The 24,945-nt window shown below is 40.3% G+C and overlaps 2 protein-coding genes across 6 annotated transcripts in view; one reads left to right on the top strand and one right to left on the bottom strand.

The window, feature by feature from the left end:
* PREX2 (phosphatidylinositol-3,4,5-trisphosphate dependent Rac exchange factor 2) overlaps positions 1-24,945 on the top strand; it is a 135,438-nt gene that overhangs the window by 59,088 nt on the left and 51,405 nt on the right. For all 4 annotated transcript variants that reach the window (XM_083450894.1, XM_083450895.1, XM_083450892.1 and 1 more), the window contains 15 exons: positions 2,701-2,772; positions 2,858-2,980; positions 3,738-3,842; positions 4,255-4,356; positions 5,494-5,655; positions 9,483-9,616; positions 10,033-10,136; positions 11,475-11,624; positions 16,023-16,167; positions 18,223-18,323; positions 20,605-20,708; positions 21,762-21,811; positions 22,055-22,130; positions 22,967-23,039; positions 23,724-23,866. In XM_083450894.1, the coding sequence (XP_083307020.1) occupies positions 2,701-2,772; positions 2,858-2,980; positions 3,738-3,842; positions 4,255-4,356; positions 5,494-5,655; positions 9,483-9,616; positions 10,033-10,136; positions 11,475-11,624; positions 16,023-16,167; positions 18,223-18,323; positions 20,605-20,708; positions 21,762-21,811; positions 22,055-22,130; positions 22,967-23,039; positions 23,724-23,866 (1,644 nt within the window). The remainder of the gene's footprint in view (positions 1-2,700; positions 2,773-2,857; positions 2,981-3,737; positions 3,843-4,254; positions 4,357-5,493; positions 5,656-9,482; positions 9,617-10,032; positions 10,137-11,474; positions 11,625-16,022; positions 16,168-18,222; positions 18,324-20,604; positions 20,709-21,761; positions 21,812-22,054; positions 22,131-22,966; positions 23,040-23,723; positions 23,867-24,945) is intronic.
* Positions 11,495-24,945, bottom strand: part of LOC310682502 (uncharacterized protein) — a gene marked incomplete at its 5' end in the record, with an annotated part of 81,756 nt that continues 68,305 nt past the window's right edge. Inside the window, 2 exons of one of the 2 annotated variants that reach the window (XM_083451451.1) lie at positions 11,495-11,599; positions 11,816-11,870. In XM_083451451.1, coding sequence (XP_083307577.1) covers positions 11,848-11,870 — 23 coding nt within the window. In that variant the 3' untranslated portion in view covers positions 11,495-11,599; positions 11,816-11,847. The remainder of the gene's footprint in view (positions 11,600-11,815; positions 11,871-24,945) is intronic. The other variant, XM_083451452.1, reaches the window with a different exon arrangement.

Genomic DNA, 24,945 nt, shown 5'->3' with positions numbered 1-24,945 from the left:
AGATATGAAAAATATGCTCTTTAGGATTCCAGCGACATTGCTGGTTTAAAGATCAACTGCGCCCCTAGTATGGTTATCTAGACCATCAATTTCAAATATAGGTTGATTTCAATATTCAGCATCTGGCTGTCAGTGTTCCTACCTGATGTTGTAAAGTCATGCAAACAGTGGCCATGTTTGTACTGCACAAATGCATATCTTCTGTTGGTGCCCCATAGCAGATGTCTGCTCTCTGTGAGCACCTATTGTGAGCACTTTTGTGGCTGACTAGGCCAAGTGTGAGGAACCTTCTTCAGCCTAAGGGTCTCATGAGTTAAAATTCTACCTTTGTTAAGTAGGCTACTTTTTATACTCTGTTCAGCAAGGAAGAGTCAGAGATCAAGGACATATTCCAGCCAAGCTAAAACACTCAAGGAGGCAGTGAAGTAAAACCACTGAGGTGTGTGGCCTGGAGAGAGTCCCATGGTCTAGGGATGTGTTTGGTTTGCTGGCCTGAAGTTCCTCACCCCTGACTAGGCTGTCCCTTACAACATATATACCGTATTTTTCGCTCTATAACATGCACCCGACCATAACACGCACATAGTTTTTAGAGGAGGAAAACAAGAAAAAAATATTCTAAACGAAACAGTGGGTGTATGATTTTTGTGGTTCATGCTGTGTCCACAGACATGTGATCTGACAGTGAGTTTGGAGTAGCCCAATGCAAAAATCCTGAGGATCCATGTGGATCCATGCTTTGTAACCATGTTTTTGCACCACTGCGGCCCCAGGCAACAGTGGGTGCGTGATTTTTTTGGTGCAAGATATAGCCATGGACATGCTATGTGATCTGATGGTGAATTTGGGGTGACCCAGTGCAAAAATCCTGAGGATCCATGTGGATCCGTGCTTTGTAACCACATTTTAAGTGGGGAGGGAAGGAAAAGCACTCAAGGGACAAGGAGCACGCGTGGGGTGGGTGGAGAAGGATGCTGCTAATAATGAAGAAGAGGGGTATAAGGTGAGCACGCCTGGGGTGGGTGGAGAAGAATGCTGCTAATAATGAAGAAGAGGGGTATAAGGGGAGAAGGCTCCTCTCCTCTCCCACTTTGCTCCTTTAAAGCAAGCAGGCTCTGCTTTTCTTCATCCTCCACGCTCATCCCTGGCTTAGCGAGCTGAAAAACTTTGCTGCTATGTAGCGAGCTGAGTGGGGAGGAGAGAGGGACAGAGAGCCTGCTTGCTTTAAAGGAACCAACCGGACAGGAGTGTAAGCGGCTCCTCTCCTCTCCCGCTTTGCTCCTTTAAAGAAGCAGGCTCTCTGTCCCTCTCTCCTCCCCACTCAGCGGCTCTTCTCCCGCTTTGCTGTTTCAAAGCGAGCCACGGAGGAGGGAAGGAAGGGGAACCATGGATCCTCTGCTCACGACTGCAGCAGATCCCCCCCCCCGCCACCCATAGACATTCCCTCCATAACACGCACAGACACCAGGCTAACAAAAGAGGAGGAAAAAAGTGGGTGTTATGGTGCAAAAAATACGGTACATAGTTTGGCTTCTTTTTTTCCACATCATGCATAAAATACTTGGAGGTGAGACTTGAACAATTGTGTGTTGTTGACCCCCACTCAAGGGTGTGTGATTATGAAACTGTTGTCTGGAAGCCTGGGACACCGGGCTAACAAAAGAGTAATGAGATTGTGGAAGCTACCGCAACCATTGCTGCCTAACCACAACTGGATAAGAAAACGATCCGTATGCTTAACGTTCTAATACAAGTCATGTTTATTTGGGAGAAAATCTCACTTGGTGGAAAAAGTGTCTGTACTTGACTGAGGGTAGCTTCTGCCTTCCATTTATCACATTACAGTTCATTAACCCCCTTTTTAATACATGGTTTCCCCCATTACCATGTTTCGCCAATAAATTATTATATTTATGTTTGAAACGCTCTTGAGACATGCATTTGTATTCTTCAGTTCTCATCTTGTTAACTTTACTGCAATCAGTGGTGTAGTGTGCCATCTTCTCAGTTCACTTTGTACTACTGACAGCAATAATATAATTTGATATTGCTGTCAGTAGTACAAAGCGAATTATAATAATATGTTTTATTTAATTTTTAAACATATTTTTGCTGCTATAGACTAACATGGTTATTTACTTATTTACTTACAGTGGTACCTCGGGTTACATACGCTTCAGGTTACATATGCTTCAGGTTACAGACTTCGCTAACCCAGAAATAGTGCTTCAGGTTAAGAACTTTGCTTCAGGATGAGAACAGAAATCGTGCTCCGGTGGCGCAGCAGCAGCAGCAGCAGGAGGACCCATTAGCTAAAGTGGTGCTTCAGGTTAAGAACAGTTTCAGGTTAAGTACGAACCTCCAGAATGAATTAAGTACTTAACCCGAGGTACTACTGTACTGTATTTTTATCCCATGTTTTTATCCAAGCAGCTCAAGGTAGTATACATGGCTCCCTCCCTTTTCATTTAATCCCCAGAACAACCCTGTGAGGTAGGTTAGGCTGAGCTGCAGTGATTAACCCAAGGCCACCCGGTGAACCTCATGGCCAAGTGGGGATTTGAACCCTGGTCTCCCAGGCCCTAGTCTGACACTCTAGCCACTAAACCACACTGGATCTCAAAACAATACTTCTTTGCCTTAAAGCTTTTCAGTGCCTGGGCAGTTTCTTTATTTTTATTTTTCTCCCTCTCTCTCAAGGCATTCCTTCACAGAATAATGCAATGGGCTTTTTCCAAGATTGATAAAAATGTTACGGAAGAAACAGTTAAGGTTAGTTGTTATTTACTCTCATTTTATGTATTGTACTTTATTTCTTTTCGTTCATTCATTCATTCTCTGGGCTTCTTGTTTACAGACATTGTTCTCAAACATTGAAGATATTCTTGAAGCGCACAAGGACTTCCTGTCTAGTATTGAAGAATGTCTAAATCCTGAACCCAATGCCCAACAAGAAGTGGGAGCCTGCTTTCTTCACTTTGTATGTCAACTTTAATAATATAAGCTTCATATTTAATTGATTTTCTCTTCCTCAGCTCAGCTTAAAAAAAGAATTCTGGCATGGTAGCTCATGTACACTTCACACTGAGGACAAAAACAGACTTGATTGCATAATTAAAGGTCTTTTCAGGACACTTGGAAGCCAGAGTCACAGCGAAAAAGGAAAGCCTTACAGTTTCAGTGTTCATTTTGTAGATAGCACGATGCACTGCGTTTCCCCCTATCAAGGTACCCTTTAGCATATACTGCTGGAGTCAGTTATAATGATTTACCACATAAAAAAAAAATAGATTAAATTTTTTCAGTCAGGTGCAAAAAGCATTTTACATTTAAAGTGCATTTACTGTGGAAATGAGTGGCAGTCTGTGCGATGCATTCTTTGGCATGAAGTGTTACCTTGTAATTCTGCCAAAAATGCAGTTTTGCAGTTACATCTAGTATTCACGGTGCACTGGGTTTAGAATCAGTGAGAGAGCACAAAAACTACTTGAACTGAACTATGAAGCTGACACTTAAATGGAAATGAGTACTAGTTCTTCCTGTCTGGTTTTGTCTGTGGTTAGTTTTCTAGTATTGGGCGTAATGTGTTTGTATTTTATAGTTTTATTTACTTACTTATCTAATTGAGTTCAGTTATCTATTTTATATATGTTACATAAGCCTTTAAAAATGTTTAATCAAGAAGTTAAAAAGCAAACCTGGAGACCAAATGACTAATATAAAACTGCCCCCCACAGAAAGACAAATTTCGGATCTATGATGAATACTGTAGTAACCATGAGAAGGCACAAAAGCTTCTGCTTGAGCTTAACAAAATAAGAACAGTACGGGCTTTTCTACTGGTAAGCTAATATTTATTTGTATTCTGTACCTAAGTCTTTTGTTTAAACTGATAAATTGATAAGTTCTTGTCAAAAGCGAAATATTTGCCTGTTTTAAGGGCAGAAGAATCGAAGAGCCCTGGTAGGTCAGACCAAAGGTCCATTTTGTCACCAACCAGGTGACTCCAATAAAGTTCATGGAAACAATCAACCCCTCCTGCCCTGGCATTTTTCTCCATCATCTAGTATTTGTAGACTGCCTTTGGACGTCAGCATCACCACCTTAGTATTAATAACATATCTATACTTTAACTCAAAGATTCTGAGGGTGATATACAACATTTCATAAAATCCAGGAGCATAATCCAGGAGCATAATATTGACAATGGAGAAGTTAATTCCAAAAGAATTAAGTGTTTCAATTCCTTTCTAGAACTGCATGTTGTTAGGAGGACGGAAGAATACTGATGTACCATTGGAAGGTTATTTAGTAACGCCAATCCAGAGAATATGCAAGTATCCACTTCTTCTGAAGGTATGCCTTTTTGTTGCTTAGTGAAACTGAAAACATATTCTTTGTTAAATTCTGTTTGATGTTCAGTAATGACAACCCCTTTCCTGAAGCAAATGAGACTTATCATTTCACATTTCCCCTATTCTGCTTGATAGAAGTTTACTTTTGGATCTGATCCATTTTTTCCATGTTATGCCTGCAGAATCCTTTAGGTGAAGGGATATAAAGAACAAGTGTGAAACTCTAGCAGGCAAGCAACATTGGGATCATTCTAGCAGTTCGCATCTTTGTCCCTAACTGGGGGAATGTTGGAGAGAGTAGTGCCGCTGCGAGGAACTGCTTTGTGACTGACAGGTTCCGTGCTTGGACTGGGGGAGTTGACAACATCTGTGATAGATTGCTGTGGCTGATGAGGGTTGAAGTCCCAAATATCTGGAGGGTACCAGATTAGAGAAGACTGCTCAGGAGAAACCCTACTTCCTTCCTCTCTCATGCATATCTACTGCTTTATGCCGTGTAGTTCCCTCCCATTGTTTGCCAGGAGCTTGTCTCCATTCCCTGCTTCTATCAGCATCTCTGAAGGATGGGGCTAGCATCTCCCTTTTTCCATGCTGCATATTTGTGGCGCCTCTGAAATCCCTATCCTGCAGTATGCTATGGACTGGTGTGTGCTACTTAGTCCAGGGAAGGAGTTGGGGAAGTCCCATGAGAGAATTGAATGGAAGAATTAAGCATAGATTTAATAAAAGAGGGTACTAATGCCTAATATTTAGTTTTAGTATCTCTATCAGTTTGATTGGTCATTCCTATGAATCTTCCTGGAGTCAGTGAGGCTTTCTCCCAAGTGTGTATGACACTACAGCTTGTCTCCTGTAATAGAAACATAGGAATCTGCCTTATGGTGAGTCAGACCATTGGCTCATCTAGTCAACGATTGGCAACAGCTCCCCAGAGTTTTATGCAGGGACCTTTCCCATCCCTAACAGGAGATGATGAGGACTAAACCTGGGATCTTCTATGTGCAAAACAGATGTTCTGCCACTGAGCTGTGTTTCTTCCCCAACACTGAAATGATGAGCAGTGAAAGTGCAGGAACTGGTTTTCATTAGTGTGAAAGTACAGGGATTAATTGTTTTCTTTTAATTTTTTTAAAAAAAGGAGTTGATAAAGCGCACTCCCAAAAAACACAGTGACTACGCAGCCTTAATGGAAGCTCTCCAAGCCATGAAAGCTGTCTGCTCCAACATAAATGAGGCCAAGAGACAGATGGAAAAATTAGAGGTTTTAGAAGAATGGCAGTCTCACATTGAAGGATGGGAGGTAATGTCACAAATTTTGTCATTTTATCAGATGTGGGAGGCATTTAGATGTCTGCACATGGTGCCTGATTTATATTCAGCTTGGTACATTATGTGACATATTGGGAACAATCCATAACTCACAATTAGAAATAAAATGCTTTGTCCTTTTTCTTGATAGTAGGAATAATATTATACTTGTGAACTGGGTGAGTTCTAGTCTGTAGGATTAATAACAGAAATTTGGGGATTGGGCAAGGCAGCAGGAGGGTCTCTATTGACTATTGCCCCAAAACCATTGCGGGAGACACCACCTATATTTTCAGTGGGTGAGGAAGAGGGTGGGATTAAGATGAGATTCCCTTTCACTACCCTGTCTCTTTCAGGACAAGTGGGGAAACGTGTGTTATGGTAGGGAAACATGTGTAAGGGAGCATCCTGATTCTGTCTCCACCCCCCTTCCCATTATGATTACTACTATGTCTCAACTTCTTTCTCTTATCTGTCAATGGAACACTCTGGGTGGATGCTTGAATGTCAGGAGAATGAGGGGGGTCCCTTACCTTTAGCCACAATAGCTATGTTCCCCTTCCATTGATGGAGGTGGTATGTCTCTGAATATGGATTACTGTGAATCATGAGTGGGGAGACTGTTTTTGTGCTCACATCCTGCTTGTGGTCTTCTCGTAGGCACCAGGTTGGTAGGCCACTGTGAGACTATGGGCTAGGTGGGCCTTTAGCCGGATGCAGCAGGGCTTTTATTAGTATATTCTTAATGCATGGTTTAGAGGGCATGATTTAGCTGAAATTGAGAGGGTTGGGATGAGGTATCAGAAGATGGGTTGTGGATTTCAATATGGATTCTCTGCCTTTTCCTTTATAGCATGAGCCCTGCTGTACAATGTGGGTACTGGATGGTTGGTGACAAATGCAGTCACCCAATACTTTCTTTTTTCCGTCCCTTGATAAGGTTTAGTCACAGAAAGCATGTGATGTGATTCAAATGCACTGAGGCATTCCCTGTTCCTAAGGGAAAAGAGTGTGGTTAGGAAAACTCACATCGCTGTTGTGAACTGAGATTTACCTGATGTTACTGCTTTTGGCAGTAGCCAAGTATTCACGGTATAATCTATTTCTACCTTTAGTCCTGTGTTACTATGTTCAAATCAAAACACATATTAGTTATTATGGGGCAACCAGCCTCATATTACCAACATAAGTCGAATTAGTGCAAGAAGGGGTAAGAGTAAGCTGTCTTGCCAGGCTTAGTGAGGTCAGTTTCCCTTACCTTGGAAGGAAAAATGGGTAATCAAACCTGTTGTTCAACCTCAAATCTACCTGAGAAGCTCAGTGTGCAAAGAGCTTTGAGCTGGTTGCTTCAGCTCAGAGTAGCTTCCTATGTTTTGTACCAGTAACATAATGTTGGAGAATGATAGTTTTTCAGTAAGGTGATGTCACATGCAGCCCTATATTAGTAATCAGATTTGAAGGTATGTTTTAGTTACAAGTTAATACCCAGTAAAGGAAGACATTTTCTTCATATGATAGTTTTCCCACTTTAAACTCTCTGAATTTAAATGGTTTCTGCAAAACCTAGCCAGTTTTCGGAGGCTTCTTTGCAATAAATTCTTCTACACTGCAAGAGCTGGTTTAATTAACTAAACATCTGGTTTGCTACAATGCTTAAGAACAGAGAAGCACACTTGTTAGAGATTTTCTGTCAGAAGAAAATGTTTAGCACATTGCTTAGCTGAGAAGAGGACTATTTTTAGCAGTTGATGGAGGATCAAAGCATGACTTGCATTCCTACACAAAAGTTTCATAAGCTAATCTTGTGTTGCTGACAATTAAAAAAATTGTGGGAATACAGACTTTTTTTAAAAAAAGAATATAGTCTTTAAAACTTCAATTAATTTTATTTTAAAAATCATAGTACAATGCTAATTTCAATATCCTCATCAAAGTACAGCTTGTCTGAGATGATGTTCATATAGCAGGATCTCAGCTGTTAGAAAAATAGGTAGTAATGTTTTTGGATTCACAGGAGAAGAAACCCCTGATACGGTATGGAGTAACTCAAACACAATTGTTTTCTAGCCGGCTAGCTAATTAGATAATATGTTGTATTCTGTTACAAACAGTTATTTTTATTGATAGGTTTCAGATCATGGATATCTTGTTTTTTATCTGTAGTTACATCTCAGAGGACACAGTAGCATGAATCATTTCCATGGTATTTGATGGTCCATCTTAGGCACATATAACAAAGTGCAAATAACTAGCTGCGAAAGCACATTATTTTATTGGTTTTTTACCTATTCTTTAGAGTGCCTTTTAAAGAAATTATTTTGCTCAGCCAATCAATTAATAATGTTAGATGTCATTATGCTAGATGTTATAGTTCCTAATTCAGCATAGCTCTGACTTGTACAAATGGCTTAGCTATACATTCTGAACCACGCATAATTACTAACATTCTAGCCCTCAGCTTATTTTACCTTAAAGCAGGTTCCATTGATATTGTTCATGCTTATAGCCAAGGAAATATGTTTAAGGGTGCAGTACAAGTTTTCATGTTCCCAAAGTAGAATGGTGTGCAGGGATTTAGGAAGGCGCTGTAGTCTAAACCACTGAGCCTAGGGCTTGCCGATCGGAAGGTCGGCGGTTCAAATCCCCATGACGGGGTGAGCTCCCATTGCTCGGTCCCAGCTCCTGCCAACCTAGCAGTTCGAAAGCATGTCAAAGTGCAAGTAGATAAATAGGTACCTCTCTGGCGGGAAGGTAAATGGCGTTTCCATGCGCTGCTCTGGTTTTGCCAGATGTGGCTTAGTCATGCTGGTCACATGACCTGGAAAAACTGTCTGCGGACAAACATCAGCTCCCTTGGCCAGTAAGATGAGTGCCACAACCCCAGAGTCGTTCGCAACTGGACTTAACTGTCAGGGGTCCTTTACCTTTTAAAGGCTATCAATGGCTACTAGTAATAATGGATATAAGCTATCAATTGCTGGAGAACAGTGGAAAATTGCTGCTGCCTACATGTCCTGCTTGTGAGAAAGACACTTTTGCTTGAGACCACTTAGAGTAGCTGCCACTCAAGAGCAAATAACCTGACATCATATAATTACTTAATTAGTTAATTTTATATCATACCCTTCCTCCCAAAGGATCCTAGGGCAGCAATCTTCTTAGGTATGAGAACAGTTTAAGGGGAAACTCAACACTGAAAACCGGTCATTAGATTTAGAGGGAAGCAAAATTCTTCAACCAAGATCTGGCAGCAACGGAAGAGTTCTGGCCAAATACCATTGCCCCCCAATACTTGCAATAAAGTGTGTTATTTTGCTTTCTTGATTAAAATCTGCAGATTAGGGTGTGTTTTTGCAAAAAACTCTTTTTTGATGAAATATGTAGAAAAAACACCAGAGTAGTTTACAAAAATATAAAACAATGACATTATCACTAAAGAATTTATACCATAATTTAAAACGTACAGAAAGTTAAAACCACAATAGAATAGACTAAAACAAATTAAAACTCATATAAGCTTTCTAAATATCTGGGTCGGCTTGTCTAAATAAGAATATTTTCAGCAGGCCCTGAAAAGAGTACAGTGAAGGTGCCTGCCTAATATCAATAGGCAGGGAATTCCAAAATTCTTACATATGCAGTGTGTTATGTGGCACCTGTAAAAGTGCCAATTCCACTTATTGAAGCAGTCAAATGGGCAAATATGGGGTAAGGCAATCTTGTAGGTAAACTGGTCCCAAATTCTATGTATCTTGGTTTTGCCTATCTCTACCAGCCTTTAGGATCCAATCATTTTTAAAAAATATGTTTCTTGGGTAGGGATCTAACATCACAGACACGTGCACAGAAATGCTGATGTATGGAGTTTTGCTGAAAATATCTGCAGGAAATATTCAGGAACGGGTGTTTTTTCTTTTTGACAACCTTCTGGTCTACTGCAAAAGAAAACACAGGTAAGAAACATGCACCGAAGACTGACTCCATAAAACAAAATGATGTAGATTTTAATGTTAAAAATATTTCTGATATTTTGATTTAGCTACTTTAATGTTAATATATGCATAAAATTTTTGAAATTATACACTCTGTAGAATGCAAAACAACTACACTTAAAAATTTTGGGGGGGAAACAATAGGTCTGCAAGGTATCCTTCTTGCCTGTCTTTTCAAGCTTAACTTTATTATAATTTTTTTTTAATCACAGCATACAGAGTTGGACAGTAGCCCTTAAAAAAAGATTTGTTGCATCTGTAATACATCTGTAATATAATTAATTGGTAATAATGATTAATAGTTGTGATGATTCTGGAGTGAAAATAGCAAAGTCAATGTCTGAACATTGCTCTTTCTCCCCTACCCTCACCATAAGACGACTGAAGAACAGCAAAGCATCAACAGAAGGCCACCGTTACCTCTTCCGGGGCAGAATAAACACAGAGGTGATGGAAGTCGAGAATGTAGATGATGGCACCGGTATGTGCATCTGAACCATGGAGATTATTTAAAATGGTTGTTGTAACTAAATATAAATGCATCTTCTTTTTGAGCTATTCTGTTGGTTTTGCATTTCTTTATATTTGCAATAATCTATATAGGTTTAATGCTAGGGACGCGGGTGGCGCTGTGGGTTAAAGCCTCAGCGCCTAGGGCTTGCCAATCGAAAGGTCGGCGGTTCGAATCCCCGCGGCGGGGTGCGCTCCCGTTGCTCGGTCCCAGCGCCTGCCAACCTAGCAGTTCGAAAGCACTCCCGGGTGCAAGTAGATAAATAGGGACCGCTTACTAGCGGGAAGGTAAACAGCGTTTCCGTGTGCGGCTCTGGCTCGCCAGAGCAGCGATGTCACGCTGGCCACGTGACCCGGAAGTGTCTTCGGACAGCGCTGGCCCCCGGCCTCTTTGAGTGAGATGGGCGCACAACCCTAGAGTCTGTCAAGACTGGCCCGTACGGGCAGGGGTACCTTTACCTTTACCTTTTTTATATAGGTTTAATATTCATGAAGTAATTTGGCAGTAGTTAGCAGAAATTAAATAAAGATTATAAGAATAAGAAGAGTTAAACAAAGGCACGTAGTCTATTCTATGAGCTGCTGTGCTGAGACAGCATAGTTTTGTGATGACAAAATTAGTTAGTGGTAGTACACTCTGAGGAGAAAACATTCATTAAGCATTCAATGGGGCACTTAGCTGTTTCAGACCCCGTAAAATCTTTTTTATTATTTGGACTGTCCATCAATAGGTGTTTCTTAGCATTGGGAAACCACATCAGCAGCCCAGATCTGCCTGTGCTGTTGAATACTATGTCTGCATCATAAGCAAGATGATGAGGAATTGCAACAAAATCAGAACTTTATGCCATACTTTGCATGTTTGGACAGTATATCTTGCCTCAGTGGACATGTTCCTCTAAAAGACATTAGCTGCTCATCAATTGCAACGTTCTTATATGCCAAGATTCATTGTGTCTTTGGGTTGTACCCAACATGGCTTCTATTGAACTTAATGGACAATGACTAACATTAATTTCAATGTGTCTGCTCTAACATAGTTGGATCCAGCCCTTGATAAATGTATTTCACATTTCACTCTCAGGGAGAAGCTTATCTCCCACGATGATTGTTTGGTGTTGAGGTAGATAATAAAATCTGAGGGCTGTATTGATTTTTTTAAAGGAGGGCAGTGTGGGTGCTGGTAGTGTTGAGGGTAATTTTCCTGTCTCAGGGTGCGATCAGAAAATACTTTGTATGGGCCAGAGGGTTTACTTGCTAAACATTCATGCACATCCTCCAAAGTTTCCTTTGTGTTACCTTTTTCTAGCTGATTATCACAGCAGTGGTCACATAGTTCTCAATGGTTGGAAGATACACAACACAGCAAAGAATAAATGGTTTGTGTGTATGGCTAAAACACCCGAAGAAAAGCAGGAATGGCTGGAAGCTATTCTGAAAGAAAGAGAAAGGAGAAAAGGTGAGAGCATAAATGCCAAATTGTGGGTTATTTCTAGGCAATATCACACTTGGAGGAAATTGGCTTTGTGCCTCCTATCTGAGGATTTCCTCAGCCTGAGCCAAGAAGAATTCAACCCCCATTATTTCTTTCATGCCTTAATTGACACACTTTATTCTGCTTCCTTTGGGGATCTGAGCTGGCATTCTTACCAAAAAATATATTGGAGATTCCTTTCTTCCATTCACCATTCATGTTGCCCCCTGCCTATTTAGACAACAATAGGAGATAGAATAGGAATAGGCATTCATTAGATGATGGGGCAATGCAGCATGGGAGGAGGGTGGATATAGAAGACTACGTGAAGGCTCTTTCTCAACTTGTAAAGCTTGGAGTATTTTGTCTCAAAACTGAAAAAAATAAAATAGAATATAGTCCTCCAAATTTTTGAATGGTTTCCAAATACATCAGCATTTGCCACTGTATAAAAATGATTTCTTAAGCAGTAATCAATAGGTGCCTGGACACACAACAATTATAGGAGCAACAGAAATGCTTGAATAGGAAGTTGTTGAATTTTATCAGCAAATTCCACCTACAAAGTCCTGGGGAACCATGATTTCCCTGCAGTTGAGGTGCCACTATAATGAAAGGTGTTTGGATCATCCATCAATGGCAACATTAGGTGAAGGAATGTGTTTTGGGTCTCCCATGAGGCTTGTGTGAGTACTGTGGTTTTAATGCACAAAGAAGCCACTGTATAGAAAGGAGTCAAGACACAGGAAAAAGCCAAAGACAAAAATAAGACAGTAAGAGCAGAATGATCTATCACATCAGTTCTCAAGACAGAAGCTTTTGAAACATCTCTCAAATAATTCTTATATTTACAACCTTTATTTTTTTCTGCCATCTCCTGCTAACTATAACTGAAACATCTGTGTAAACACCTCTTTTACAAAGCAGGATGCCTTAATTGCAAGCAGAATTGCCGATGATTCATGAACAGCACAGTTTGCAAAAATTCAAATGCTTTTGCTAAAAGTAGCAGTAAACAGCATTCCATTCAACGTGAGTAAAGAGAAATTTTAATTCTTTTGTTTGCTTCATACGACAGCATTGGCCAAAATTCTGCTCACTTCCCTGGATGCAAACGAATTGAAAAGTTTGCACACGGATAGCTGGAAAGGAAATTCAGCTGACTTTCTGAAGTAGAGATCTTGTGATCTTAAATGCTGTTTCTTGAAAAAAGAAAGGGAGATGAGGGGAAGGCATATGATCTCTCATCTCCCCGCCCCTGTGATTTTTAAGTGATGAGGATGTCATTTTCCTAATCTTCTCCCTTTTAACTTTCAGTCCTTTGCAGATATTTAATGCTTACTTTTGATTAGCCAGTAACCTTAAAGAATAATGACATTAAAAAAATTAAATGGTGTTTTATGTTTTAACACGTACAGCACCCCTTTATTTTATGATGTGGCGGTATAGAAATACTTTTATAAATAAATAAATAATGCCTGCTTCTATCAGGTTTAAAATTTCTCCTGCTTGTATTACTCAGCTGTATTAAGAACCAAGTGCCCCTTTCTTGCAGAGTTATTCCACTTGGAATGTAAGCTGAGCTTCTGACAATGTTCAAATCAGCAAGGAGCTCGGGGAACACATTGTCTCCCCATGGTATCTGAGTAGTCAGTAGAACTATCAGGCATCCTGGAAACCACAAGACCCAGGTCTCCTGGCACTGCTAAGGGTATATTTAACAGCATCCCAGGTGCAAAGAAACCCGGAACATGCTCTGTCCACATCCCTACTAATTACCCAGGTGCACTAGAAAACTAAATGTCTCATGGTCCCTGCAGTCTGGAATTCTGCCTTTTCAGTATTCTAGGCATTAGGGACAGTGGCGAAGCGTGGGTTGTCAGCACCCAGGGCAAGGCAAGTAATTTGCGCCCCCTAACCCGTGGATTTGCGCCCCCTAACCCTAACCCCCAGATGTTGCACCCGGTGCGGCCGGCCCCCCCTGCACCCCCCACGCTACGCCACTGATTAGGGAACAAAGTAGACCTGGTTGTTCATGGTGCTGCTGCCACTGACAAATGAATTTGGGTTGAAGGAAATGGGTGACAGCTCACGGGTGAGGCATTCTGGGTAAATGTTTGGGCCCTTTTTGCTCCCAGTTATGCCGTTGGGCATGTGACACAATTTCCAAGTTTTGGAATTTAAAAACTGTGGAGAATTAAATCTATATTTAACAGATTTATACTGTAATTGTTTTTCAAAAAAATAATAATGTATTAGTGGAGCCTAATTCTGAACTGAGCTGAGGAGAGTTCACCCATTGCTGCCACTGAGTAGCCTCACCTTTGAAGGGTCCTATCCTTATAATTGGCACTCATGATGCAAACAGTTTATAAGTACAGACAAATTCAACCAATAATACAGGGTGATTCATAATGAAGTATACCGTTTCAATGCATTATAAAAAGAAGAAGAATGTAATATATCTTACGTTAAGTGTAACAGAATTGTAGGGGAATGTTTAAAGTTTTTTTAGAAACAGTCCCAGATGTTCTTTGTCACACGACACACATTGAACCGCTAATCCATTTTTGCCCAAACGTGACTCACCCTACGCATCGATTTTCCCAGGCTTCGTTGAATGGTGGTGCAAACACTACTGACGACTTCTTCTGATACACACGGCCATCTAGGAGTTCTAAGTTTGCACAATCAGCCCATAGTTTCAATTTTTTAATGCCAACCATAGATACATTTTCTACGATTGAAAATGCCATCGCACAACAGTTACAGATTCCGTTTTGCTCAGTTCAATAACACAAAATGCCTTCTCACTGCAGACGCAGCCATTTTGCCTGACTAGTCATGTGACACATGCGCTATCACCTACATCACTTCCCTCAGTAGGGGAACAAAAACTTTATGAGTACATCTACCTCACGGTTTGCAGTTGTGGTCTGTGTTGTTGCCTATTACTGTCTTACAGCACCTGGAAACTGTATACTTTTATGAATCACCCTGTATTAATACCCTGCAACACAGAGCAGTAGGTTTTGATGGTGTGGTGATGTTTACCTGATCCCCTGTCACTGATGGCATACTGGGAGGGTGACAAGTGATGCAGCTGGGAAGTTGGCATGGTGCAAACACACAAGCAGGAGCACTAGCTTGGCTGCACTAGAGTGTTTGCCCTGTACTGACCTCTTCACTGCTTTGCTCTTCCCCATTGCCCTTGCAGTATGCCACAGTGACACAGTGTTGGGAGGTCAGCTAAGCAGTGCTGTCTCACCAACTGCTACTGGTTCAAAGTGGCTGGCCAAGGCATTCTTTATAAAATATTGTTACCTTCTAGGATCTGGTCCAGCTCTGGAACACTTCTGTGTGTATGTTAGACCTCAAGGTTGAGGAGTGGTGAGGGAGGTGTAATTCCATGGCTCTGTACGTTTACTTTTTCCTTTCTTTAGGGCACTATCTGACTAAACAGTTCCACTAGTGCAAGGACTTTTAGATGTGCAATGGAAATTCCCTGCCCTCTCTTCTGCTTGACCCCACATGACCCCTAAATCTGTTTTGGGGCTTCTCCCAACCCTCCAGAGCAGATTCAGGGCTTGTGCAGGGAGAGGAGGGTGGAGAATTTGCATTGCACAGCTAAAAGTCCTTGCAGTAGCAGAAAGTCAAGAAATATAGTAGCTAGGTTGTAGTTTGCAAAGGCGATTCTTCTGTAACAGAAGCTGATACCAGGTTTTGTTTGTACTGCTTTTATTTGATTATGAACTTCTGACCCTTCCCTCATTATCTAATTTTGACAAGCTGGTACTGTAGCTATTTTCTGGTTTTCCTGGCGAACCCGCAGGTAGACTGGTACTCAGCCCTTTTAGGCTTTTAGAATCACTGTGAGATGAGTTCACTGTTGAATGGTGATGACTGAAAAGACTGTAGCCATTATTGCATTTGGCAGGGATCTTGCCCAGATCAGCTGTCTGAGATATGAATACCAGTGGCTGGAAACCACAGGAGGGCAGAAGCTCAGCTCCTGCTTGTGTGCTTCTCACAGGAATCTGGCTCACCACTGTGATAATAGGATGCTGGACTTGATCGGCTGTTGGCTTGGTCCAGCAGGCTCTTCTTACTTTGTTATGAAGTCTTTATAACTGGCCTTATAGAACCTCTTGGGCATCGCGGTGTCTCTTTTTATATATACAAAAATTGATTGCATATATTACTTTGTTGGAAATGGTTCAAATGCCACTCTCAATAACATTACCATTCCAGTTTTGTTATAAAAGCCAAAGAACTTATATATTTATCTTATAACTAAGATGTATATTTGTATCTGATAAATCCACAGTTACAAAAACCTGGAAACATTTCAAATAAAAGAATAACTTTGTTTTTGTTTTTCAGGACTAAAACTAGGTGTGGAACAAGATACTTGGATGATGATCTCTGAACAAGGAGAAAAACTTTACAAAATGATGTGCAGGCAAGGAAATTTGATCAAAGACCGGAAGAGAAAATTAACCACTTTCCCAAAATGCTTTCTTGGAAGGTATGTGTTTCTATTTCTATTTTGGATTTCACTTTGTTTTAGCTAGTCTTTGTCATTCTAGTTAGTTAAGAACAAATCAAGAGGGCTATATCTATGAAACATGGATTCCTATGTTAGCTAACCAAATTGTTCTTAAATGATTATGTAAGTCAGCAGACATGATAGTTCTTTAAGATAGAATATTTATGAGACAAATTAGTACAATTTGTGTATGTAAATGTCCACCTGTTGCCTCCCAAATACTGAAGTTGAAATCACCATGTTATTTCCTTCAACCAAAATAATGGATTCTTCAGTTGAGATTCCTGCATTGCAGGGGGTGGACTAGATGTCTGTCAGGGTCCCTTCCAACTCTACAGTTATATGACAATTGCCCTTGATCCTATGCCGATGTCCTGCTTGCGCACTTCCCATAGCTATCTGGTTGGCCAATGGAGAATAGGATAAAACTTAGATTAGACTAAAATTTAGTCTAATCCAGCAGGCAGCAGGCAGAACAACAAAAAACTGACAGGAGCCCTTCTTTCAGCCTCCCAGATTTTTGCTGAAGGTGGCAGGCTGAAGTTTCTCTAGGCAGGTCTCAAGGGCTAGGAGCAAAGAGCATTTCACGTTGAGATTACCTGTTCATTAAGCACTAATCCTGATTTGTCTGCAGGCAGATTGGATGACACTGGCTACTTAATAAGCATTCACTCTGATTCATTCGCAGGGAATCTAGACAACATAGAAATTTCTTTTAGACATAAACCAAGGTTGACGGCACCCTCTTAATAATTAACATAAGTTTAATGTACTTACTTTTACATTAACTGTGTAAAAGAAAGTGCTACCCCACAATTTCCGCTTAAGTTTGTGTCCCTATCCTTGTTTCAAAAAGTTCAATCTTTCGAGGAGGTGGGTTTGTTGTCCAAGAACTCCATATAAGCTTTAATTGCATGGTCTGAATTTGCAGGTATGTGGTAGAATCCCATCTGAAAACAGTGATAGTTTGGAAGCCCTCAAACGTGCAACTAGAGATTTCTTTGGAAGGCTGACCCTCTAAATTTTAGAGTCTAGAAGATGCATAAGAGACAGGCATTAAGCAAGATACAGTCACCAGCTACATGGCTCTTGGGCTTTAGCATTTTACTTGGAGGTGACTAAACTTCATTTGGCTGGAGGAATAATTCAGTAAACATGAATTTGAAACAATTACCTTCTCTGCACCTCCTGACTGAAGTGTGAATTAGATGTGGGTTCAGTTCAGAATCTACAATCTGTCTCAATTCCACAGTTATGTGGCTGAGTGTGCTGGAGTCTCTTAAAAATAGTTATGATGATGTGGCTGTAGGCTGGCTCTCTTCTTTTTTACATTCATAACAGCAGGTCTGAAGTAGCTGGTATGTGCGTTGCTGCACTTATAGTCTTCACTTTCCCTGAAGCTACATATACTGATGACATGACTCTCAAGGAAATTGTATGGGGGCGTGAGGGCAGCCATGTTTTTTTCTTTGTATAATCTCCCCTGGAGTTGTGGCATGTTATCAATATACATTGCTCCAGGGAACTGAAGGCTATTTATGTGCAGCAATGCACACACTAGATACTTCAGGTGGTGGCACTTCTGAAAGTGAAAGAGCCAGCTCTTGGTTACTTCATAAGTATCTTTTAGGAGGCTCCATACTGGACCCTGCTTAGCTTTGCAAATGTGCTAGCAGTTTTATAGCTGCACCAAGAATTTAACAATCAAAACAAAAAACAGCATAAAATGACAAATTGAAAGACAGCAAACTACACTTATCGAAGTTAATGAGATAATCTATACTAATCTCTGTGTTGGATTCTTTTCATAGTTCATAGTGCCATATTCCTATGTCCTTATCTATATCATAGCTTGTTGCTGAAGGGAGCAAGGGATCTAGATTTGTGAAGGAGTTGTATGAATTCCTGAATAGTAAATTTAAAAACCAAACCAAGTTTTGTTCCATAACAGTCTTGATTCATTTGAAGTCATTATTTTTCTGCCATTTAATTTTAAAATATGCTAAAATAATTCTTTGTTTTTTTCCTAACTAGTGAGTTTGTATCCTGGTTGCTAGAAATTGGGGAGATTCACAGACCCGAAGAAGGTGTTCATCTTGGTCAGGCTTTACTAGAGAACGGCATTATACACCATGGTAATTATATTCCCCTTCCCTCAAGTATTTATGTCAGTCAGTCAGCCCTCAAGTATTTGAAGGTAGCTGTCTCCATGTGTATCTCATGGAGACAGCTACCACACATTTGGAATAACAAGGATGAGATCCAGGATTCCTCACAGACGACTTAAGTACAGCTCTCAATAATAGTTAGTGTAGATTTGAAGGCTGGTGAAACGCTATAGCAGGAGGCTTGCTGATAGCAAGACAATCAGAGTTTGCTAACAATGGGTATGTTTCTCTATTGCCTGGTGATACGGTAGTTAGGAAATGCTGGATAGAAATCTGCTACAAATATGCTATGTTGTTTATCGACACCTCACTTTAGTAGAGGATATTTTCTCTAGACAGGATGAAAAAATACATACAGGCTATCCTTGTTTGGGCGGGGATATGTTTTAGACCCCCACACATGTTGGTGGGACCTGCATAAAGCATTCCACCCTGCGCCCACCCCCTTCCACCCTTTCAGTGACATTTTAGGGTCACTTCTAGGTTCAGTGCTGTGCATGCTTGCTCTATCACGTATCAATCGGACGTGTGTAAATCGGTTGTTGATTGGAAGTGTATAATAATTTCTTATGTCAGACTATATTTAAATGTACTATATAAAAATTTTGTTTGAAGAAATAACTTTGCTTTTAAATTATACTCAGAATTCAATCCTAGATTGACCCAATAGAAATTTAATGAATATTTTATCAGCTGTTTTGATGGAGTCATTACTTTAGACAGAACATAGAAGTTTGAGCCAGACATATTACTTTTATTACCAAGCAGACCCAGCTGTGTTGTCCACAGGAATAGAATTCTTAAAATAAAGTTGAATGAACCATCTGCTCTTCAACTGAGAAAGGACGTGTGCTTGTGAAGGAGTCAGGTTCACATTACAAACACCCAACTTTAATTATACATTTTAAGGAAAAAATGATTAGTATTATTATACATGCACACTGCATTAAGTATTGTTTGCTAAAAACTAAATAAACTCAGACCTATTACAGAAATTGCAGGCATTCTTTTTTGCTTGTTTTCCTTAATACGTCATAATCACATCTAATGAATGCAAGTATGCACTCAGACACTCCCCAACCCTCCAAAATTCCTCTTGGAAAGCTTGCTTCAAGCCATTAATTAGTAAGCAAGCACAGCTGCCTTTTAAGAAAAAGCATTTTCCTCTGCTGATATGGAAGGCAAGTTGATAAATACCAGCCTATAGCTACAATGAGGAGCTTCATACCACTTAATTTCTTTCAATATTAGAGGTGAATCAATCAATATAGACCACAGAGCAAGGCTGAGCAACATGCAGCTCTTTGCTCCCTCTTTTGATGCCTACTCACTTAAGCATCTTCAAATGCTGCCTGTAATTATTTTTTCTGCAGCTACTGCCCCCGCCTTTCATTCAGCCCTTCTTAACACACCGTTGCTTAGTTTGAGAAGCCTCTGCGAATGAGCTCAGTTGTTTGCCAGCATTGTGCATGCACACGAAAGCTCATACCAATAACAAACTTAGTTGGTTTCTAAGATGCTACTGGAAGGGATTTTTTTGCCATTTTCAATAGCACCCCCACCACACACACATGTACATACATAGAGCAGCTAGTAGCTGCTGTGAGCCAGGATGGATAGTGGACTAAAACATGCCTCTGATTAATTAAGGCATGTCATGCATCAAAGGTAGTGCAGGAATTTCCTGTTGATGAGTCATGAATTTACATTCTGCCCTTCCTTCTGAAGGGCCTAGGGTGGTACAAGAAAATTCTTAACTATAAGTACAGTCGTACTTCGGAAGTCAAATGGAATCCGTTCTGGAAGTCAGTTCAACTTCAGAAGCCAAGGTGCGGCTTCCAATTTGCTGCAGGAAGCTTCTGCAGCCAATCAGAAGCCGTGGAAACTGCGTTGGATGTTCGGGTTCCAAAGAATGTTTGCGAACTGGAACACTCACTTCCAGGTTTATAGCATTTGGGAGCCAAAATGTTCGACTCACAAGGTGTTCAACTTCAGAGGTCCGACTGTATATACTAATGGATCCTCAATAAAAGGGATCTGGGAACATGGCAGAAAGCTAACTGAAATGCAACGATGTAAGGTTTCACCAGCAGGTCTTAGGGTGGGTTACAACAATTTAAAATTCAGTATTAAAAATAGTTTAAGCAAATTAGAGTCACGGAAATAGAGAAGGTTCTGAAAACACACATCTCGGGTGTTAAAACACTAGATTTTTTTCATCTGTCTTTTATGTTTCCCTTTACTTTAGTTACTGACAAGCATCAGTTCAAGCCTGAGCACATGCTCTACAGATTCCGTTATGATGATGGCACATACTATCCGAGAAGTGAAATGCAGGACGTAATTTCCAAGGTATAAACCTTATAATGTCATAGTATAGTATAAATTTACCAGATACTCTTATAAAAAATATTTTTCTATATTAAAACAATTCATCCATCACTGCACACACACAAGCTTGAATGTATGAAATTATAACACAGTACGTATTCTCAGAAGGAGAATGATAAACCTGTTTTCCAGTTCACTGGGCCCAATGAGGTCCTTTTCCTATACAGTGGTGCCTCGCAAGACGAAATTAATCCATTCCGCGAGTCTCTTCGTCTTGCGGTTTTTTCGTCTTGCGAAGCACGGCTATTAGCGGCTTAGCGGCTATTAGCGGCTTAGCGGCTATTAACGGCTTAGCGGCTTTAAGAAAAAGGAAACAAACTCGCAAGAACTCGCAAGACGTTTCGTCTTGCGAAGCAAGCCCATAGGGAAATTCGTCTTGCGGAACGACTCAAAAATCGGAAAACTCTTTCGTCTAGCGAGTTTTTCGTCTTGTGAGGCATTCGTCTTGCGGGGCACCACTGTACTTCATAGCTTGCTCATTATGAGATGAGAATGTGTATTGGAGTGGGGTAATCACTTACATTTGAAAGGCAATATTGCTGTTGTATACCAAAATGACAATTATGAGAAATGGCTGTATTTAAATACTCATTGACTAATCAATGGAGGTGGCTGAGCAGGAACTTGGCTAAACTTTGGAGCATTTGTGCCTGTGATAGTCGCTTTACCAGTCTGCCATTTTAATGCTACAATTTATAGCAATATTCAAAATGTGGATTAGCCTCAGGCTTGGTCATGCTCAGAGCTGAGTCTATTCAGTAGGCCGATCGAAATATAAAATTTGTCTACCTTTCTAGCATTCTAAAAGCAATCTAGCTTTTTAAAAATAAAATTTATGTGGTCCACCAATGTGTTTTGAATTTACAAGAATGCCTACTAAGGTTCTCCAAACATGACTAAGGTTGGATCCAACCCAGTGTTAGTTTGAATTAACTGGTTTTGAACAAGTGCTTATTGGTTTGTTGTTTATTTGAACATCAGTTTAGCATTAAACCTGTTTATATCTTTTAACAGGGTGTAAGATTATATTGTCGTCTGCACAGCCTGTTTACTCCTGTGGTAAGGTAGGTCTTGTTTTCAGAGCTTTTGCTTCAGAACGTTAGATAGTAGTTGCTCCCCACATAGGCAGGGTGAAAGATTGATTAATGTGTTGGTAATGGAGAGTGAGGTGGAGTTGTTGCAACAGGGAACAACTGTGGCAATGGCAATCTCTTGGCTAAATCATGGGACATGTTATGTGTGATATTCAATAAATGTCAAATATGTCAATTTGGGATTGAATTATTTTGTATGTTTTATTTCCTTAGAGATAAAGATTACCATCTAAGAACCTACAAATCTATAGTCATGGCTAATAAATTGATAGACTGGCTAATTGCACAGGTAGGAAAATGCTCTGAAGCACATAGCCTTGATTAGCAAATGGAATGTCTACTAACTGCTATTATCAATACAGATTTTCCCATGACTTATAAATTAACTTGTAGCTCTATGTACACCTCAAGGCCAACATCAGCACCTGGCATCATTGGGAAACTACCAGTGAGTGCCACAGTAGAATGCTGATGCCCACCCTATTCCACTTTTATTGGATTGTTTCCAGTGCTGCATGGGCAGAGTTCTGTGTTGGACCACTAGGGGACAAGATTTTTGACATGCCTCCCTCCGTGGGACCCTTATAAGGAGGCGCGGCCCCCTGTGGATTTACTTCTTCTCTCTCTTTTGCCTTTTGGTGGGAACATGAATGTGTTGGGGTTTTAGTCTTTTTGAAATGTCATGATTTTGTTGCCTTCCATTTTTGTAAGTTGATTTTTTTGTACCCAACCCTATTTGTGCTCTGAGTAGAATGGACTTCCAGTTCTGCCAGGAGACTTCACTGTCCTCTTCCCCCAACATTGCAACTGTCCACATGCAGATTTTGGAGCCATGTAGGCAGCTGCAGGGGCCATGGTGAAATCACCACAGAAACAGAAGGCTATTCCACTTGTGCAGCATTGGATACCATCCAAAATAAGTATGTTAATAAAGGTTATTGTTCCCCAACGGAGATGTCTACCTTTTATCAGTAACACTCTAGGACCGATACAAGGCTTCTAAAACAATGGATTTATATGCAACCCAATTTTTGTACATGTGGCAAAAGTGATACATGGTTGTTTTCCTGATTTAGAATTGTTGCCTGTGATATTTACATTGAGGTACATATTATTTATTAATAGGGAGATTGTAGGACAAGAGAAGAAGCAATGATCTTTGGAATAGCACTTTGTGACAATGGATTTATGCACCACGGTATGCAATTTTCATTCAAGTACTCCTTAATTTGTAAGTCTGGAACTCTTGAACCAGATACTCCAGCTCCCATCAGCACGAGCGAGCATGGCCAATGGATGATTAGAAGGCCACACATTCCTCCTACTGAAAACCCTCACCTAGGAGATACTTTTGTGTCTCAGTATTGCATGGCCAAAGAAGAAGAATGCCCAAGCTTGGTGGCCATCAATAATGTAAGGCTTGTGAAGCAAAATATTTTTTCCTGTACCTGGAACAATGTAGGTCACATGTTTGAGCCACCGATATATGTTTTAATAAAGGTAATATTTATCCTATGTAAACCTTTGCATGGTATACCTTGTGTTTTCTTATGGGTGGGTATGTTCCAAAGCATGCCACAGATAGCTAATGTGGTCAGCAGTACTAAATGCCTCAAACACAGAATTCCTCCATTGTTGATTTATGTGCAAAAACACGTTTTCCATCATTGAAGTATTTCTGGAGTTTTAGAACATGCAGGACAGGTCTCTGCTGTGAGGAGCATAAAATCTAGAATTTGTCCTAGGGGAAACGAGAGGAAGGGGGCACAGGGAAGCAATATGTGGCTGTTTCACTTGTACATGCTTAAGCAAAATCAGAATATCAACAGCAAAATAAGTGTGTGGCATCACAGAAAAATAATATTATTTTTATATCCAACAGTGCTGGAAAAAAGTGAGTTCAAAGATGAACCACTTCTCTTTCGTTTTTTTGCTGATGAAGAAATGGAAGGCTCAAACATGAAGCACAGGCTCATGAAACATGATCTAAAAGTAGTGGAAAATGTAATAGCCAAATCACTGCTGGTAAGTTTTTTGTTTTTTTTAATGAACTGTGTGCGCATGAATTAATATATGTGTGTATGTATACACATATCATTTAATATACACTTGATAGGGAGGCCCAATTGTCAGCCAGTATGTTTTCTTTGGTGCACAAAATAACAAGCTTTTTTTTTCTTTACCCAAGACTTTCACCTAAGCTGGTATCAATATGGTATCACTTCCACTGTGTTTTATTGTTGCATTTGTTTGAATTTTATTCCTAGGGTTGTTTTCCTCCTTCCTCTTCTGAATGTCATCTGATGATTGTTATTGTATATTGACTTTTTGGCTACTATTTTTATAAGCTGATTATAAGCTGACCTGAGTGATACATTTTTTTCCAGCAACTGGGGAGTCATATAAATCTTTTTGAGTGACTTGTGTCATATCTAGTGGCCTGGAGGCAAGCAGCAGGTATCACAGGTGACTGAGCAAGTGGTCAAGCAGAGAAATAATCAGGTAGACAGACAGGTGGATGTGTCAGTGTTCCAGCAGACAGATAAGCAGACAAATAACTGACAGGCCATCAAGCTGATGATTAAGCAATTTAGTCTGTTCCTGAGCACTGAGTTTCTCTGGATGAGAAGCCAGGTCACATTTAGGAGCCTCTTAGGGCCTGATTGAGAGTCCTTTATCATCATCATCATCAACAACAACAACAACATCATCATCATCACATTGATGCTTTTTCCTTTCTGTATTGGGTTGGCTAAATTAAAAAAATAAAACCCCACAGATGAATGAAATACTGAAAAAAACCATTAAACAAAATAACAACAACATTGGTTCCCTGTGTCTCTGCTAGATTGGAATCAAATCCTGGGCATTTGCAGTAATGGCATTGCAGAGATCATGTCAGAAGTTCCCTCCTCTTGCAAGCTGTGTCATGGTGGCACAGATTGAAGGCACACAGAATGCCTAGAATTAGTCTCTGGCACCTTAGACTGGATGAAGAACATCCATCTTGAATAGCTGCTGGTCAGCTTAAGTCCTGTTTCAGCCCTTGTCTTACCCCAGTCCTTTCTGCCACCTTTCACTTTCTAGCAGAAGATACGCCTACG

Source organism: Podarcis tiliguerta, assembly GCF_965153285.1.
Source record: "Podarcis tiliguerta genome assembly, chromosome: 7".
NCBI lineage: Eukaryota > Metazoa > Chordata > Lepidosauria > Squamata > Lacertidae > Podarcis > Podarcis tiliguerta.
Note: the sequence above shows the minus strand (reverse complement) of the source record. Positions and strands in the feature narration are given on the sequence as shown.